This window comes from Microplitis mediator, chromosome 2 (assembly GCF_029852145.1).
Source record: "Microplitis mediator isolate UGA2020A chromosome 2, iyMicMedi2.1, whole genome shotgun sequence".
NCBI lineage: Eukaryota > Metazoa > Arthropoda > Insecta > Hymenoptera > Braconidae > Microplitis > Microplitis mediator.
Window position 1 is genome coordinate 2,870,297 of NC_079970.1, and position 19,304 is coordinate 2,889,600.

General features: G+C 29.4%; 3 protein-coding genes across 5 annotated transcripts; 1 reads left to right on the forward strand and 2 right to left on the reverse strand.

The window, feature by feature from the left end:
- The first annotated feature begins 13 nt into the window (after positions 1–13).
- On the forward strand, positions 14–10,374 carry LOC130664087 (constitutive coactivator of PPAR-gamma-like protein 1 homolog). 3 transcript variants are annotated; one of them, XM_057463804.1, is made up of 15 exons: positions 14–129; positions 834–1,249; positions 1,369–1,541; positions 1,636–1,749; positions 1,818–2,334; positions 2,418–3,050; positions 3,150–3,288; positions 3,595–3,720; positions 3,799–3,916; positions 3,985–4,288; positions 4,368–4,639; positions 4,828–4,848; positions 4,978–5,067; positions 5,134–5,243; positions 5,325–10,374. In XM_057463804.1, exons 2-15 carry the CDS (start codon positions 1,042–1,044, stop codon positions 5,473–5,475), a joined length of 2,976 nt encoding a protein of 991 aa, XP_057319787.1. In that variant the 5' UTR covers positions 14–129; positions 834–1,041; the 3' UTR covers positions 5,476–10,374. The 3 variants fall into 3 exon arrangements, with proteins under 3 accessions (XP_057319787.1, XP_057319789.1, XP_057319788.1); XM_057463805.1 differs by lacking the exon at positions 14–129 and adding an exon at positions 339–490; XM_057463806.1 differs by lacking the exon at positions 4,828–4,848.
- Positions 10,375–10,472: 98 nt separating this feature from the next.
- LOC130664085 (nardilysin-like) lies at positions 10,473–14,947 on the reverse strand. Its single transcript, XM_057463803.1, has 8 exons — positions 14,430–14,947; positions 14,061–14,149; positions 13,824–13,975; positions 12,236–13,761; positions 11,888–12,172; positions 11,414–11,792; positions 10,823–11,345; positions 10,473–10,694 (listed from the first exon to the last, which is right to left on the reverse strand). Exons 1-8 carry the CDS (start codon positions 14,777–14,779, stop codon positions 10,555–10,557), a joined length of 3,444 nt encoding a protein of 1,147 aa, XP_057319786.1. The 5' UTR covers positions 14,780–14,947; the 3' UTR covers positions 10,473–10,554.
- A 257-nt stretch (positions 14,948–15,204) lies between these two features.
- LOC130664088 (uncharacterized) lies at positions 15,205–18,560 on the reverse strand. Its single transcript, XM_057463807.1, has 7 exons — positions 18,348–18,560; positions 18,021–18,265; positions 17,332–17,558; positions 16,977–17,255; positions 16,722–16,907; positions 16,409–16,647; positions 15,205–16,155 (listed from the first exon to the last, which is right to left on the reverse strand). Exons 1-7 carry the CDS (start codon positions 18,431–18,433, stop codon positions 15,726–15,728), a joined length of 1,692 nt encoding a protein of 563 aa, XP_057319790.1. The 5' UTR covers positions 18,434–18,560; the 3' UTR covers positions 15,205–15,725.
- Positions 18,561–19,304: the final 744 nt, after the last annotated feature.

The window sequence follows — 19,304 nt, forward strand, 5'->3', positions numbered from 1 at the left end:
AAACAATCGGCGCCAGCGTATTAAAAAACGAAGAGACGAAGAAGCACACACGTAAAAAAAAAAATTGGTAGTGTGTGTGTGTGATTTCTGTAACATTTTAGGAGCCACGATGATCCTCTTGGACTTAGCGTAAGTATTTTATAAATAATAATAACAATAACTAATGGCATTAATTACAAACATGAGAATATTATTAAATAATATGGACAGCGTAATTATATTTAAATTATCACGAGTCCAGTTGATAAGCTTGCATAAGTAACGGCTGTCTTTGTCTTTAATTTTTCTTTTTTTTTCCTAGACCATCGCCATGCCGGTGTATAAAATCTATCGTTTATTAAATCTGTCGTTTATTAAAACCGATAAATTTATTTATGCGTTTGGAGTTTTATAAATTTTTTTGTTTATCTTTCTGTCATTGACAGACTAAAATAATGGATAGTTAATTAATTGTGATTATCTGTTAATATATTTATATATATTTATGGTGGTAATGTATATAATTATAACAATTAATTTTATTGCTACGTCTACAGTAAACAGAATCAATGGCGTTCCTATTTATAGTTAATATTTAAAATGACGCTGATATTTATTTTCCTATTGTTATTATAATTATTATTATTGAATTTTTAAATCATTACGTAATTTTAAACTAGTTAATTATCATGTGGTATTTATAAATTATATACAAATCATAAGTTATTTATTTTTTTAGTTATTGTCGATTAATTACCGGCTTTTATTCTGATACTTTTGTTATTTTCAAGCTTATCAATAAATATTGTCATTATTATTATTTATTAATTATTTATTTATTATCTTATTTACAGATTTCAATTTGCGGCATACCGAGATTACATGTTAGAGTAAAAATATTTATTTATTAATTTATGATAAAATTATTTTAAAAAAACTAAAACAAAATTAGTTTGAACTAAAGAGACAAAAAAATTGTAAATTAAAAAAAAATAAATTCAAAATTAATAACCAACAAGAACAAGAAAAGTTTGACAATCGCCAGAAGAACGACAAATAAAAATGGGTATACAAGATTTTCAAACTTTCTTAGACAGTAATTGCGTAGCAGGAGGTGCAGTTACCGTGGATTTATTAAAAATTGCACGGCAAGTTATTCAGAGACAGCGAAATCGCCTTAATAAAGCTCAATCATTGCAATCACCATTATTGCGTCTTGTTCTGGATGCCGAGTGTTGTCTAGATCGTCTTTACGGTGGATATTTTTCAGGTTTGTTCTGTAATATATTTAAGTAAACAATAAATTATAAATACTATTTAAAAAGTTGTTGGTAATAATAAATGTTATTGTGATTTAAATAAATAAATGTTATATTTTTAATTGAATAGACTGGGCGTGCGGTGGACAATGGAATCGTATGCTCCAGTTTCTCGCTATTTTAATTCAAGCGACTGAGCTGTCAGGAGTTGACTTGGTGGTATTTTTCAATGGTTGCAATGAAGCTCCACGTCGCTCTGAGTGGATTCAGCAGCAGCTTCAGATGCGTAATAAAGTTAATAATGTACGTTATTAACAATACAAACAAGATAATAGTTTAGACAAAGAAGAAATAATATTTACACTGATGATTACTTTTTTATTTTATTTAATAATAGGTTTTAAAACACATTGCCACTAAAGGAACCCCACCACCTAAAATTTGGTGGACACCTCCTGTTTGTTTACGCACTAGTTTACGTATGGCATTACGTCATTTGAAAGTATCTGTGGTAATTATCATTAAGTAGACGATTAAAAAATTTTTTTACTTGGTATTAATTGTTTATTTTAATTAAAGATGTGTAGTATGGATGATCATCATCAAGAAGTTATTGCATATTGTCGTGAAAATAATTTTAATGGGCTCGTTGCCGATGACGGAGAGTATGCAGCTTTTGATCCGCCTCGTTATTTTTCTTCAGAACAATTAAAACTAACGTACAAAGGGTCTTTGGACACTAAAGAATATTTAATGTCAGAAGTTAATAAATCACTTGGAGTATCAGCAGAACGATCTTGTATACTAGCTGCATTACTCGGAAATTATATTTTGACAGAACAAGAACTAACTGATTTTTATAAAAGATTGAATATAAATATAACTGGGCCAAATAAAACAAATATTGATCAATCAATTAAAATAATAGCGGCATTTGTTAAAGATCTTCCGTCAATTTGCAAAGACGTTGTGGCTCAAAAAGTATTTGGCTCACTGACTGATCCTAGATGTTCAAAACTTTATCAGTCCGTCCAATATTATATTAACGGAACCAAGGAAGGTTTTTTGCATTACAAAACATCTAAGCCAAATAAAGGTCAGTTACTTTAATTTAAATAAATAATTATTCATTATTCATTTTAATTATCAATTTATTTATTTGAAATATAAATTTTACAGCTTGCAAACCAGAAGCTAAAAAACCGGTTGTAAATAAACAAAGTTCGGCAGAAACAGCGGTGATTGATGGAAATTGCACCATGGGAACATCACGATTTGCTTCAGAAACTGCTGAAAGTGAACGTGAAAGTTTGGACGCGTACAATCAAGCAACGGCAAATGCTAAAGCAGCGCCGCAAATTGTCATTGAACCACCAGGGCTTCAGTCTCAGGTAGACGGTGACAACGCTAAAACTGAAGATGACCAGCATGCTGCAGAGCCAACTGTAAATGGTACACACAACAATTTACTGAGTTCATCAAGCTCCGGTAGCAGCTCATCAGCCACCTCACCATCCCACGTCACTACTGAGCAACCCAAGACATCTGAAAAACCCATCAGTATTCCAACTACTGTTCCCGAAGTTATGAGAACTGCTTCTGAACGTCATCAGAAAGGTTTAATGTCACCTCATATCTATCAAATACTCGCTACTGGTGAAATTAAACTTCCCGTATTACTGGAAGATGAAAATAACTGTGAATTCCCGTCTATTCACGTCATTTATCGACCGGTAAGACAAATGGTCTATGCTATTTTATTTAATCTCCACCATCAAATATTTATGGCGACTAAAAATAAAGAAAAAGGAGGTAATTAATTTATTTCATCATTAATTGGCAGTTATTACTGACATGACAATTATTTGAGTATTGATGTTTCATTTTATTCATTTATTTTTTTTTAAATAGACCATGAAAAAATTGAAGTGCCTGATATTGTAATTAAAGAATGGATATGGTCAAAAACAAATCCATATCAATCGCCAGAACTTATTAAAGCTGAACAAATAGGATGGGGTGTACCAACAATCCAGCGTCTGTGGTTCGGGTAAGTCATTTAATATTTAAATGTAATTTATTTTGTTGTAATTTATGCATTAGTTTAAAATAAAAATGGTTATGGTGTACAACTGAAGTTGTTATTTAAATATTAAACGTGACTTTTAGCAACTGGATGTTCATTATTAATAAATAGAGTTTGCTCTGGAGAATATTTTAAATGTGTGTTGGCTATTCTGTGTACATGGTAGTAATTTTGTGTTTGTGTATTTCAATTTGTGTATACTGTAGAATTAAAATTTCCATCTAAAGTATCTCTAAATGTTTTATTTATGCCATTAATTTAATTTAACAGAACTGGAATTGAAGACAAACGCCGCAGACTTCGCGGATTCCTCACGTGCATGAAGTCAGATACATCCCTCATGTTGAATATTTCTTATGTACCCCAACACTTGCTGGTCATGTCTTGTGTACTAAGGTAATTTATCTTATCTTTTATTTATTTATATTTAAATTTATCAGTGCGATTTAATTTACTCTAAAAAATTTTAATCAGATACATCATGAGTTTTTCGGACAAAATAAAAATATTGCGGCGTCAAGAACTCGATGCTTTTATTGTTCAAGCATTTTCTCCGGATTTAATGAACCCTCAGTACCTCCAAGACCTTCAGGTACATATTGAACCCGAAAAAAAATTTTTGCTGTTAAATAATTGCAATTAAAATATAAATTTTTCTAGCTTCCGCTTGTAACATTCCGTGGGGTTCAACTGGCCACCTTGTTCATGGCCGGTGTAGAGACAGCCCTTTTAGCTAATGATGCTTGTGGTGCTCCGATTCCTTGGCTCATGTGCTGTCCCTGGTTGTTCTTTGATGGAAAGCTGTTCCATCACACACTAGCACGTGCTGCGGTGGCTAAAAATCTTCTTGAGCTCTGTGGGGGTCACATTGATCGCGTTGTAAAAGTTGAAAGAATGCGTAAAGCAATCACTGAAGGTTTTAATCCTGTATACGCTCGACCACCACAGCCACCAATAACACCAAGTAATTTTTTTAAATTAATTAGTCAACTAATTTGCTCTGTAAATATTTTATTTTGACGTTATTCCTTAAAATTATCCAGATATAATTCCTGGCTTCCGACCGCTGCCACTGACATCAAATGGTCTGCCAGTTAGTTGTGCATTGAATGACAATCAAAGTCGTGCTCGTATCAATCGTCCAGGAAATATTTTGCCACGTGAATTAATTCGCAGATCTGTACCATCGCGCGGTGGACAGTTGGAAATTGCTGGAGTCGTTGTTGGTCAATGGGGCGCTAATTACGGTCAGCCAGGAAGGATCCAAGGTCATCAGCCATTACAAGGACATCTTCGTGGAAGATTTCCTCCACAGGTAAAAATTAATTATGTTTTGTAAATTACTGCAATAAGCACGACGTAATTGTCTTGAGATATTTTGTCATTAAATTGTTTACTGTTTTATAATTTTATGAACTGCCTGATTTATTGTCAATATCAAATATATTATAGAGATAGTGTAATATGTGTATTTTATTTGTAACGCTAATCCTATTATTGGAGCTCCAGATTGTGGATGCATTGGTGAGAATCAGTAGTCTGTTTTAAATAATTCAAATTTTTAAGCTATCAATTAACGCGCGCACGAATAATATTATTATTTGAATTTGAAGTTTGTTGTGTGATGTAGAATTTTGATGTTAATTGTTTTAGGTGCCATTGCCGCGTTTGAATGCTCGTATGTTTCAATCACGAGGAGGCAATAATTCAATTGCAACTCGTGGAAAGAAAACTCAAATGAAAGTAAGTAATTATTTATTTTTTTTATTTATAATTTATTATATTGTAATGTATTTTATTTATTTATAGGCAACGAGCAAGAAGAAGTCTGCGGTTAAGAAAAATCAAGAAAACGATACGAAGAAAGATTCGAAAAATCGAGACAATACAGATGACGAAGTTAATGCTGATGCCTTTTCGTAAGTTTATTGAAGACACCGTAATTAAAATTTTAAAATCTCGATTATTTTTTTGCTAAAATTGTAAATTTTTTATTCTAGTAAATTATCGGTAAAAGATGTAAATGCCAAAGAAAAAACAGCAGGATCTAATCAACAAACTGACAGTGTTGTCAACGGTGGTAGCAAACCCCAGGAGAAGGGTCAAGGTGATGCATCTCTCAATGCATCGCAAACGGTAAAAGAAAATTAAATTCACCCGAAATAAAATTTTTATTTCGGGTTCTGGGACGGAGGAAGAATATTTTATGCTCTCGGATGTGACGAAAGACCGCAGCTAATATCTTTATATGACTATCGAGCGGTCGTGCACAAAAATATACTTTATTATTTTGCATTCATTTATTAATTCATTATTTAAAAAAAAAATTCTAAATATTATATTTAAAAAAAGATTTAATCAGCTTTGTTGCGAATTATTTAAACTATTAATTAATAGTTACTTTTTTTTTGTTCTGCTAAAGTTGTATTTTTTCATGTTTGTACAAATTTATTATAATTATTTATAATAAAAATCAAATTTACAGTTGACAAAAAAATTTATCAATTAGATTTTTTTTCTTTATTATCGCGTTCGTGTTTTAAATATACACATATTATTTTTATTATCAACATTTTTTTTTGTTAATCAAGTGCACTATAGCTCGATGTGCATATAAAGCTCTAGTGGGGCCAATAATTTAAAAAAAAAAAAAATCTGCATTAGCCAGTAATGAGTCTGATTCTCAGACATGAAAAGGATTAAATGACTAAACTAAATGTAAAATTGATCGATTAATCGATCATTACTGTATCTCACTGCCAAAAATATCGCCGTACATACATTAGTTTAAAAAAAAGTAATAAACGAACAACATTATAGAGCACGACAAAAAATAAATGAATAATTTAGCAAAAAGATCATACTCGCCATGATAAGCGCGTAAGTTTGACTGATTGGCGTGGACACGCTGATTAAATAAATAAAAACAAACAATATAATTAATAAATATTTAAAAAATACAAACGTGGTCAGCTGTTATAGGTATTTAATTATTAAGGAATGTGATTATTTTTTTTACCATGATATAAAATATATATTTTCCGGTATTATATGAAATGCTCGCTTTCAAGAATGCACGGTCTTGTTATCAGGTGCCTCATGTAGTTTTATTGCATGTGATGATAATTATTGTAAGTTTATAAACATACGTATCTCCTGGGATATAAATATAAATGTGAGGAAATTAATGAGGCATAAGATACCTCGACGGTATTATTAGCGTAAAGAGACTGATGCTTTTCATATAGGTAAAATATATATTTATACATAAATATATACGAGTCCCTACATTTATTATTACAAGTATGTGTGATAGCGAGTGTCCGCAAGTACACCTAGTGGGTGACCGTTTATTCAGGTAGGATCTCTCGTACTATATGATAAATAAATTGGTATATATGTTGATAACGAGTGATTGAATTGTCGTGCCTGATTACCCTAGTGTCGGAGTTAAGGATTTAAATAAAAGTAATTGAGTAAATAAATAAATAACAATAATTGTTGATGTTATTTATATAAAATAGTGTATTATGTACGTATGTGAGAATGGATTTATGATGAATGTGATAGTGATAGTGATGTGATTTGTGTAAATATAAATATTGTATGCAGATCAATGGGTATAAATATTATTTATTCTCGTAAGGATCTGGTTGATTAAAATTAATGAGAGATAAAAATAAAAATAAAACGTGATCTGGATGAAACTCATGGCATTGATAAGGATAATAAAAACAAGGCTGATAATGGTTTTATATTAAATATATTAACCATATAAAAATATAATATGATAATAAATGATTGATGATTTATGATAAAGGATTTTAAAATGTAAGAGTATACGATAATTAAGCGAACGGAAATAATATACGAGAAAGAGAATATGCCGTTTAACAAAAGTGAGATCAAGAGATTGAAAAATGTTATATTTTTGTAGATTTGTTATTGCATAGTTAATTATATGCATTGTGACAATGATAATTCTTTATACGACAAATAACAATTTAATAAAATGTCGTTATATAACAAATGTTGGGAGGTTGAAAAATAATTTTTATTTTTTTGGAGATTTAACGATAATGTGCGTTGGAATTTTGAATATGTCAACTTAATTAAGGGCATTCTCAGACAGTGTCTCCCACTTTTTAAAAATTTTCATTGACTTTGAACTGTCATAACCGTATTAGAATTTTATTAATTAATTGAAATGAAAAATTAAAGGATTAATTTAAAAAAGGACACGTTATAATTTCGCGGGGATATAAATTTTTTAAAAAATTACGTAGTTATTAATTAGGAGTTAAACGAAATTCGGTGAATAAATTTCAGCCTACAGAATTATGATCCTGAAGTTAGGAGACAATTAACAATTTTTGAAATTTTTGTCAACTGATCAATCACAAGAAAAATAAAACTAAAAAAATACGCATGTAGAAACTCAAAAAAGATATCGGTGCAATTTTTTTAAATATTTTTGTTTTTTATAATTGATTTGAAAAAAATCTAAAAATTATTAGACGTCGACTAACTTCAGTATCATAATTACGTTTGACTCCTGATTAATAACGACTGTAAGTAATTTTTTTAAAAATCTATCTCAGCAAAGGCAACCGCGTTCCCTTTTTTAATTAATTAATCAAATTTTAATACGATTGTGACAGTTCGTCATTGAATTTTTTTAAAAAAGTGGCGGGAATTCTCTGAGAATTTCATTTAAATTATAAATAAAACAATAAGTGTTTATTTAATAACTCGTTATTATCAGACGTATTAATAAAACGCATGTGTGCCTCCAAAATAATAATTAATTAATCCGTTTTAAAATCTTGATAATAATAATAAAAAAATAAATCACACATGGATTGTGCTTTTTCAAAATGACTAATTAATTCAAGTCTTATCATAAAGCATTAACATAATAAACCTTCTGTAATTTGATGATAAACTTAAAACCAATATTGACATTTCTCTACAAATTATATTCAAATTTTAAAAACATAATAATTATGATTACAAATGTCGAGTATTATGAGAACGGGTTTGAAAAAAATTGTGACTAAAATGTACAATATTCCGCGCTGTACATGTTTCATTTAAAAGCCGCGAAGATATTTAACAAAAACAATAAATAAACATTGACATGCAACACAAAAAACATTTGCCATTTGTTAATTAATGACCAATTACGTTGATTATAATTAAATGGTACGATTGTGAATGTACCAGACATCAGACACATTTCAAATTATAAATAAATAGAGTAAATAATTTAAAATAAAATTTTTAAAAAATGCGCATTTAAAAAATTAAAAAATTAATAAGTGCATTTTTTTGAAATATTTTTTTTTAATCATTTACTCTACTTATTAATAATTTTAAATTTGTCTGACGTCTGATACATTCACACTCATTCAAATGGTCTCATGGCATTTAGAAGTTACTCAAAAATATAACAAGACAAAGAGTTACAATGATGATAAAAAAAACGTTGATACACTTGATAAATATTACTGCTGCTGAATGTACATGACACTTCAATAGCAATTTAAAAAATAATGAAATTGGTTCGACTCTAAGTAAAGTGACGAGCGAATGAAAAGGCGATGCAGAAAAGTATGATGGAAAATTTGATAATACAAAACATTATACAATATTTAATATAAAATGAAGCAAAACATAAATGCGTAAAAAACGGGTGTCAATGCACTTGATTTATTTGTTATATTCGTAGGATTTTGGGACCCACAAAAAAATAAAAACTTATTCTGTATTAAATTATACTGTAACACATTTAAAACATAATCTATCGTATATTGTAATTTAAATATCTGTAAACTCCATTTGAAAAGGAAAAAAAAGAAAAAGAAAAAAAAAGTATATATATATTATGCGCCGAGTTGATAAAAAAAAGTAAATAATTAAAAAAATAATAAAAAACAATGAAAAAAATATAAAAAAATAAATGCATAAAAATATTTAAAATACGATACTGAGAAATATGAATTTTAAAAATGCTTTTGAGCAGTAGTTTGTATCGTATGTCTCTTATTATTCACAAAAATATAGAAAAAAAAAATATTAACAATTAACTATATTATTATTATTATTATTATTATTATATTTTGTTTCGATTGTTTATTAAAAATGATAAGTTTGTTAAATTTATTTTAATTGTATAATTATTAATTACTAATTTTTTAAAAAATTCAAATAATACATCAAGTATTTTTCATTTTTTTTTTATTTCGTAAATCGCGCGACGATTTGAAAAAAAATATTAAGATTCTAAGTTTAATTAATTTATGTTTTGTATCAATTACTTATAAATGTTATTTTGAATTAATTAACAATTAATTACATATATTTTCTTTGAATACTTTATTTTGTTGTAATAATTAATGCTTATTAAAAATATTCGTTGTAAGACATAATGTTAGAAATTTCACAACGTATAACTGTAGCAATTATTTGAATTGATAATTAAAAATAAAAATTTCAACCACTATATTGATGTAGATGGAAGCGCACGTGGGTCCCATATAATGTCCCCATGAAAAATAGTACGTAAAATAACCAAAAATCCAAAAAAAAATTAATAGTAAACGTAAAAATAAAAAAAAATATTATTACCAATGTCTTAAATTTTACCCATATCGAAAAAATATGAATTTGATAATTAACTGATGTAAAATCTGATAAATATATTTTGTGTTTTTATCTAATTACTGTTTGCATATATTTGTTTTAATTAATTAAATAATTGATTAATAATTAAATTAATTATCATTTATAATTTATGACGTATAATATCTGCGATGGAATGAGTGTACTGTAAAAGAGTGTTATGAAAAATGATCATATTAATTAACAGGTTTTTTAAAAATATATTACTGATAATTAATAAATTAAATATTTCAACGTTAAATTTATATCGCGAATGAGAATCTGAAGAATAAAAAAAATTCTCATGGCGATTTTTGTAACACTTCGTCGGTTCTCCCACAAAAAATATATGTACACATCATGATAATAAAACAATAATTATTATTATTACTGGTAATTGGTTACACTAGCATAAAAATTTTGATTATAACCGGGATTAAAATTTTGAACGAATTTTGAGATGGAACTAAAATAAAAATGTAAAATTCAATTAATTGTTTATTAAATTCCTTCCTTTTTTACATTTCAATTAATTTATTTAAATTGTCAATTACTATTTATAAAAAGTCAATTGCTGTAACGTTCTGGGTAGACATATAATCCAGATTTAAATTTTTCAATATTTTTTATAAAAACTTTATCTTCATCCTCATCTGTATTTAAATACTGCAAGGCATAGCTGGCATCACTAAGTTTAATTGCTGACTCTAAAATTTAAAAAATATATACATTTATTAGTAATTACGTAAGGGGACGATCATAAAATACGTCACGCAAAATTTTACTGTTTTTATTATAGCCCCTAATTATAATTCTACACTAATTAACTCTTTACCTTCAGAGTCTTCAGATTTAATAATTTCATTGTCGCTGAATTTTTTATCACCCTCCTGTCGTTGTTTCTCCGTACCAACAACTTGAATTGATAATTTACGGAAATTATTCCCTCCGACAATATGATCTTTGAACCAACTTCTCAAATCTTTGAGATTTATCTGACGAATTTCGTTGGTTTCTCGTGTCAGTCTATCGAACATGTACTCCCCGCATTTTATCTCTGCCCAATTACGAATCACCTCTTCCCTCAAATGAATATCAGCGCACTGTTTTATTTTAATAAGACCCTCCTTGTGATTCTCAAAATCTTTATCCGACAAAGACTCAAGTTTTTCATAAAATGATTTTAAAAAGGCCTCGATCCGATCATCAACATGCTCGACACTAAATTTATCAGCTTGCGTACAAACTGAGATCGAGTATCCAAACACGCCGTAGGTATCACGCAATAGACAAAATACGTCATATCCAAGTTGCTCTTGTGTTCTTAATTGATTGAATAAAGGCTCTTCCATTATCATCTAAATCATCAAAGCATTCAAAATTAATAATATACTGATATATTAGTTTGCCAATTTAAAATACTCACGGTCAATAATTCAATTGTAACAGACAACTTTATTGATGCTAAATCAGATTGATAATAATTTGTAACAACAGAATTTGAATCCGTAGAATTAAAATTTTTAAATCTGCAATAATGTGCTCCAGAAGGCAGTGACATTGTCCGTAATCGTGGCAAAGTGTTTGGTAATAGCGGCCCGCATTTTAAAATATCAAAACATTTTAATACGTTATTTTTAATTTCATCTGACGTCATGTTGCCTTGGATTAATGACTGAATATAAATGTGTTTAGTAAAATATTTAACAAAGTTTTTAAATTCTTCAAATGATATTTTACTGCACGCCGCATGTCGATCCATAGCCGTCCAATGTTTCAACATAATGATCGATAATCTTACGTCTCTATAATTTAAAAATTTTTAATAAGTATTGAATAATTATTCAAATTACTCATCACGTTCACTTTCAGTCACTCGAAGTCATCAATGATTACTTACTTTCCTAGTTTAGAAGGCTTTAAAAATGTATTATAGTAAGCTTTTAGTTGCTGTTCTTTCATCACTTCGAACAAATCCTCCGTGACAATTTCAGGGAAATTTGATATATATTTAACAATCGTTTCAAGAAGTAGCGGGAGCTTTTGGTTGAACCCGTAGACTTTTATCAGTAAACCTTTTTCACTTGAGTTAACTTCGTAGCTCAATTCAGCGGCTACTGCTGCATACAATTCTTCAGCAAGCAACTGCTTCAGTACTTCTACCATTAAATCGCACATAGCGGTTCTGAAATAAAAATTTCATTAAAAAAAAAAATTTTACGCGATTAAAATTGACAATTAAATTTACCCTTCAGGTGAAGATGCGATCATAGGCGATATCAACTGGAAATTCATATGACATTCAGGTAAACGAAATTTAGCATCAGGCTTGTACCAGATTTCACACAGAGTGTCTTGATAAATTTTAACCGGCGCTTCGATTGATTCCGCGGGAATCAAAGTGAAGTCATCGGTTATAAAAATATTTGGCTCGGGTAAATGGAACTCTGGCATAGCGTCAATGTTTTTCCAAGACTCTATCCAGTCAGCTGGAATTTCAGTGTCTGTGTACTTTGTCTTAAACCACGGCTCTTCTTTGTCGAATGTTGAATCGTCAAATTTTTTGTCAAAAATAATAATATTAACATTGTCAGGTGTCAGAACATCCATGCAAGCTTTTATTGATTCAGGATTATACTCAAAGTAGAGTTCACTTCCAGTAATATAATCAGTTGACTTGTAGTAATGCATGTTCTCACATAAACTTTCGACGTTTTCAATCGAAGGCACTTCGTCAGTGAATCGGAAATTCGTATCTTCAATCATACGAATCTCATCGAATATTCTTTTTTGCGGTCCTAATTTACGTACCATGTTGATGTATGAAAATATCGCATCGATAACTTGTTTCAAATGCTCGTGGCCTTGGTCAGTAAGGACCAGAGACAAACTGAAAAGAGCGTACATTGAGCTGTGTTCAAACCCACTCTCTCCATTGCCGCTGTAAATATCAAGACACCACATTTTCTTCCTCAAGTAACTGATCAATGAGCCCTTACCCTCGTGCCCGATGATCCAAGAGATGTACTGATGAGGCTTTTCTTTGTAAAGATGATGAAGTGGCGGCATGGTCCATGTCAGCTCGATCTGACAGACGTCTTTTACTGGTTTAATTTTGTAAATACGCCTAAAGCTGGCGGTGTCAAAAGAATTGGCACCTATATGACGAGTAAAGTCTTCTGAAGGTAAACTATTGGTCGGTACTACGGAAAAACATTTTTTTACGTAGTCTTCTAAAGTATCTAAAGGCAGACGTGCTTGAATTGCCAGTGTCATACGATGCGCGCTGTAATGACGTTCACGAAATTTATGTAATTGCTTGTATAGATTATCATCAGTTATGTTGTCACGAAGAGTTACCAGATTTCCCCAGGTAAATTTAGTGGCAGGATGACTTGGCTTAGCAAGACTGCAGAACAATTGCTCTTTTCTATTGGAGTCTGAAGGCAATGCCATTTGAAATTCACTTTCGATGGCTTCTCGTTCCCGAGTTATTGCATCTCGCAGCATTAGAGGGGCGATAAAAAATTGAGCGAAACGATCTAATGCAGAGTAAAGATGTTTTTCATCAATTTCAAAAGTAAATGTTGTCAACTCTGGCTCTGTAGATGCGTTATCAGAACCACCGCGTTTCTTTATAAAAGAATCGAAATCGTTTTCAGTAGGATATTTTTTAGAGCCCATGAAAACCATGTGCTCAAGAAAATGAGCCATTCCAGGTATTTCAGAGGGATCGCTGAAGCTTCCAACTCCAACGCACAATCCGCATGCAGCCTAAATACCAAAAGAAATTAAAAAATTTTAATTGCTCAAAATAATCAAACATTTAATTGTACCATTTTTTCTTCTCTCTTTGACAAGTGAGCATGTTGATCATCTTCATCACTCATCTCCATCTCTTCACCCTCCTCTTCATCGTCGTCTTCATCATCTGAAGATCCTTCTTCACTCTCTTCTTCATCTTCCTCATCACTGCTAGCTGTTGAAGCTACAGAATTTAAAGAATAAAAATAATACCAAAGCAGCCAAATGCAAATTAAATTTTTTTAAATTTTCACCAGAGTTATACTGACCTGCATCCTGTTCACCAGCTACTATATCTTTTAAATCATGAGTATCAGAAATAAGAAGTGCAGTTAGGCCATTTGGGAGTTTAATTACTCTAAAAAAAAATTTAATCATCAATAGTTTAATTTGAAATGATACTGAAGTTAGCAGACGTCTGATAATTCTTGGATTTTTTTTTAGATGATAAACCATAAAAAAAAATATTTGAAAAAATTGCACCTGTAGTTTTTTAAACTTTTCACATGTGCATATTTATTTTTTATTTTATTTTTTTGCAATTGATTTGTTGAAAAACGAAAATTCGAAAATTTTTAAATGTCTGCTAACTTCAGGATCATTAATTTGAATGAATTTAAATTAAATAAACAACATACTTGTACTCTTTTTTATCGTTACTCGACTTGACAGGATTATCTAAGTATTCAACTTTAACATCAACATAAGACTCGTGAATTTCATTAGAATCTTCATTTTTATTTTCATTTATACATTCATCAGTCTTCGTTTTGTCATTTTGATTAAGGTTAGAGTTACTTTGAGAGTGTAGAGTTTTAACATTTTTCGGAGTCACCATTTTATACCTTTTAAATTTACTATTATTCAATTTTAATTTTTTTCTACTCGATTCCTGATAACTGTATAAACGTTTTGGCATACTATAACTTGAATTTAATTTTTTTACCGTACATTCGACTAAACGTTTAAATGAACACAATGATACCATGTGGCCGCTTGTCGCCACATGACATTCTAATCCAAGTAGCAGAGACAACTTTAAGATGTCATAAAAATGTCTTAAAAGGACAAGACAATTTTTTTTTTGTTTCAAACCCAAGTTTTTTTATATAAATAAGACGTTCAGATGTTGGTCCTAGAAGTCATAGGAAATTTGTCTTATTTTTTCTCTCCTAGAAAAGTCATTTCAATTAAAAAATTAGATGACTTATTTGGAGTTTACTTTTCGTTGTCACGTGTCAAGTTTTTTAAACAGATATTTTTTCGGTGACATAAATTTCTGATTATTTGTCAGCAATAAGTCAGAAAACAGCCTCAAAACTGCCCAAATAACACACTTGGATTTGTGACATCTATAAGATAAAAGTTTTAAGGCTGTTTTCTGACCCATCGACAAGGCACCAAAATGTTGACAAAGTAAGAAATTTATCACCGAAAAAATATCTGGTGTAAAATCTTGACATAAATGACAGCAGAAAGTATATTACAAATAAGTCATCTAGGACTTTTTAAATTAAAATTACTTTTTTAACACCGAAAAAAGAACACAATTTTCGTTAACTTCTAGGACCAAAATCTGTACGTTTTATTTATTTAAGAAAACTTGAGACAAAAAAAATTTGTCTTGTCCCTTTAAAAGACATCTTAAAGTTGTTCTGTGCTACTTAGGATACTAACACTGCAGAGAACGGCTATATATTACATCTCATCAATTAAAAGCCTTCTGCGAGTCGTCAATTGACATCCGCAATAATAAATAATATAATCTAGAACTACATACATATAAATATAAAGATCTATAAAAACTTTATTTAGAAAAAAAATATTTGCTATAATACTGCGTAATATTGTACAAGCTTACAAGCTATTATAATTATAATAACTTATGGAGTAATTACATATCACATTATCTCGAAGGTTATTTCAAAGTTCATTCATTTGTTCCGTGTAATCATAAATAGTAGTGAGCTGTAACGTTTCACCCATTCATCGTACGTTAATCTGTGAGCGGTGTCATCAATAACAGACATCGCTTCTTGAACCGGCTGATTAGCCCAAGCGTCATAAATTGTCTCAAGTTTCTCTAATTCCCGACGACATGTTCCATTTTTGTAACTTATTTTATCAAGTAATTCAAATATATCATTTTCTTTCGATGAATCAAGAGTTGAATTCTTAATTACGATCATCTGTTGATTTGCGTACTCGGAATTTTTTAACTGGTGCTGTTGTTTCCATAAATTGTTCGTCATAAGATTTCTTAGACAATAAATTAAATGGCACAGTGGGGGGTTGAATACTGGAGTTGCTGATGTTAACGTCGGTGTTACTGGCAAAATATTACTCATACATATTGAGGCGTATCTGGAATTTTTATAATTTTTTAATAGTAATTTTATGGGATTGAAGTTAGCAGACAATTAAAAATTTTCGGATTTTTATTACAACAAATTAATTACAACAAAAAAAAAAAATTTTAAATGTGCACATGTAGAAAATTAACAAAACTATGTGCAATTTTTTAAAATATTTTTTTTTTTTAAATTTATCGTTTAAAAAAAAATCCAAAAATTATTAGACGTCGGCTGACTTCAGTATCAAATATTTTATTAAATACCTGTATGCCCCAACTTTGTCTAGCAGCATAACTTTATTCAATGCATTGACATCAGTATATTTGTGGAACTCATCGATTTCAGAAGTTAAATTAATGTCGAGCCAATCGACATTGACTTGACGATTCATCAGAGCTATAATCATTAGCTCGTCGATTAAATTGTTTTTTAATTTTTCAAGAAAACTACCGGCGGATGTTAAGGACTTCACAGAATTTTTGAACGTTGCTATACACTCTTTCTGTTAATTAAATATTTAATTAAATTTTATTATTTATCTTCGAAGGGTTCGGTGTAGAATAATTCGATACTTACCATTTGGGAATTGAGATCATGATGTTCACTTGATATCTCAGATTGCCTTTCAGTTAAATCGTGTCTCTCTTCATTAAATTTTTGTAAGTATTCAGTACAAGACTGTAACTCTTTATATTTTTTATCTTGCTGAGCAATTTCTAGATTAAGTTGGATCCACTCTAGTTCTTGCTCTGAATCATTGACCTGTCAAAAAATATGCCGCTTTAAATTTTATGTATTTATTATTAAATAATAATTATTATAATTATTCACCATTATTTTATCAATTATATTGACTACATTCTGTAATTGACTTTGTAATTTTTCCTTATGTATCATTGCTTCAAGTGCCAATGTAACAATTTGTGCATCGATAGAAGCAAAACCTATTTTCGAGGCTTCATCAAATGGCCGATCAGGCGTTTCGTTGTTACCTTGCTCCAATTGGAGTCTCGTTAATTTCTCAGTATCCTGCATACGTTTACGTAACAAGCTATCCCATAAGTCAGGAATAGCAAGTGGATCCAAAATCTCTCGAACTTGTTTCAATGTCTGAAAATTAATTGAATTTAGTACAAGATATTAATAAAATAAATAAATAAAATGAAGCGAGAAAAATTATATTTACCTCCAGCTTGCCTTGACGTGAAATAACTGAACCAGCCAGCGTAAGACAATACTGCAAAGCAGCTTCATCAACTTCATGTTTATTTGCCGGCAATAAATTATTGCAGTATGAAATAAATTCCTTACAACAATTTATCTCCGATTCAACATTTTTTAGTTTCAATTCTAAAGCTCCAGTCTTTATTTCCGTTTTTTCTTGTTCGTTTTTCAGTTTAGATATTTTTAATTCTGAAAATAAATCATTTGATAGTAAAATCAATAAATAATTATCATATATTTATGATCCTGATGTTAGCAGACATCCAAAAATTTTTGAATTTTTAATTAATGACAAATAAAAAAATCTAAAAATATGCACATGTAGAAAACTACAACTATAGGTGCAATTATTTGAAATATTTTATCGTTTTGTTAAAAATCCAAAAATTATTACGTCGGCTAAATTTAGTATCATATATAATTCATAGTCATGACTGTAAATGTAGCAGACATAAGATAATTTATGAATTTTAAATAAATAATTAAATTTAAAAAAATGCGCGAGTTTTTTCATTGATTTAAATATTAATTTTTTAATTTTTATTCTTACGTTTTATCAATTTATTCAAAAATTTAAAAAATTACCACTTGTCAGTTACATTCACACTCATTTCAGTTACCATTAAAAATTAAAAATAATTTTAAAAATACCTTTTTCTTCAAGAGAATGACAAAGTGTCTCGCACATATTTTCAACTTTGTCAATTTGTGATTTAACTAAAGTTCTTTCAGTTTTTAATAATTTTATTTTATTAATATGCTGAATAACCGGCACCTGAGCTTGGCTTTGGAGATGGTTTAGCAATATGTTTTTTCGTGTGTCAACTACATCTTCAACAGGATGAACCACTGATGCTATTTCATCCCACACAAAACTTATTATGCCTTGATTAAGACTAAAATTAATTTATAAAAATATCAACAATAAAATATTATTTAATTAAAAATTTATTCAAATAATAGTAAATATAACCTTACATTTTTTTTACATCATTTGTCAACGCTGATGGTGGACACTCTAATTGTATGGCCCAGTCTAAATTATCTCCACTGTCTTTACTCATTATTAAAATATAAATTTATTAATTAGTGACTTCTTTATTTTATTTAAACAATAGTTTTAAATAAAAAAATCCACACTGATTTAACTACACTACCATTTTCAAATTTTGTAACGGCCATAGTAATGCAGCACCACCTGGTGAAGACAACACACAATATTGCAGATAAAAACGTGACAGGGTTAAACTCTACCAAATTCTTCCAGCGTTCTTTGAATTGTCTTATAAAAAATTATTTTTTACAGATTTACTGGTCGCAAAAACGTTTGAATTTTTTTTCTTAGGAATTATTGAATAATTGAGATTCTTTTTAATGCATATAATTATTTATAAAACATAAAATTAAAAGGTAAATATCAATATGTTCACTTGCGGCAAAATACCAGTCATCAGCCCTTTGATTTATGATAGTAAAGTTAGCGGACATCTGACAATTTTTAAAACTTTTGAAATAATAAATTGAAATGTTTATAAAATAAAAAATGCATGGGTAGACAATTCAAAATTTAGTACGTGCATTTTTTAAAAACTTTATTATTTTAATTATTTGATTTTATTATATGTAATTAAAAAATTGTCGTATGTCTGCTACATTTAAACTCAGTTGATTTTCCATGACAATTATAATTTAATGGATGAAGAATTAATGGTTTGAAAAATCTAGCCAGTAAGAAAACAAATTATTTTATTAATAAAATTTAGAAGAAATCTGGATACTGGTACTGGAAATTTGGTACTTAACTCTGATAAAAATAAATTATTCGATTTAAAAATATCCCCAGGAGACAACAGAAGTCTCCATCAGAAATTTTTGAATCAACTTTCCATGTAAAAAAATTAGGTACAATAATATTTATCTCGGTGAATGATGTTG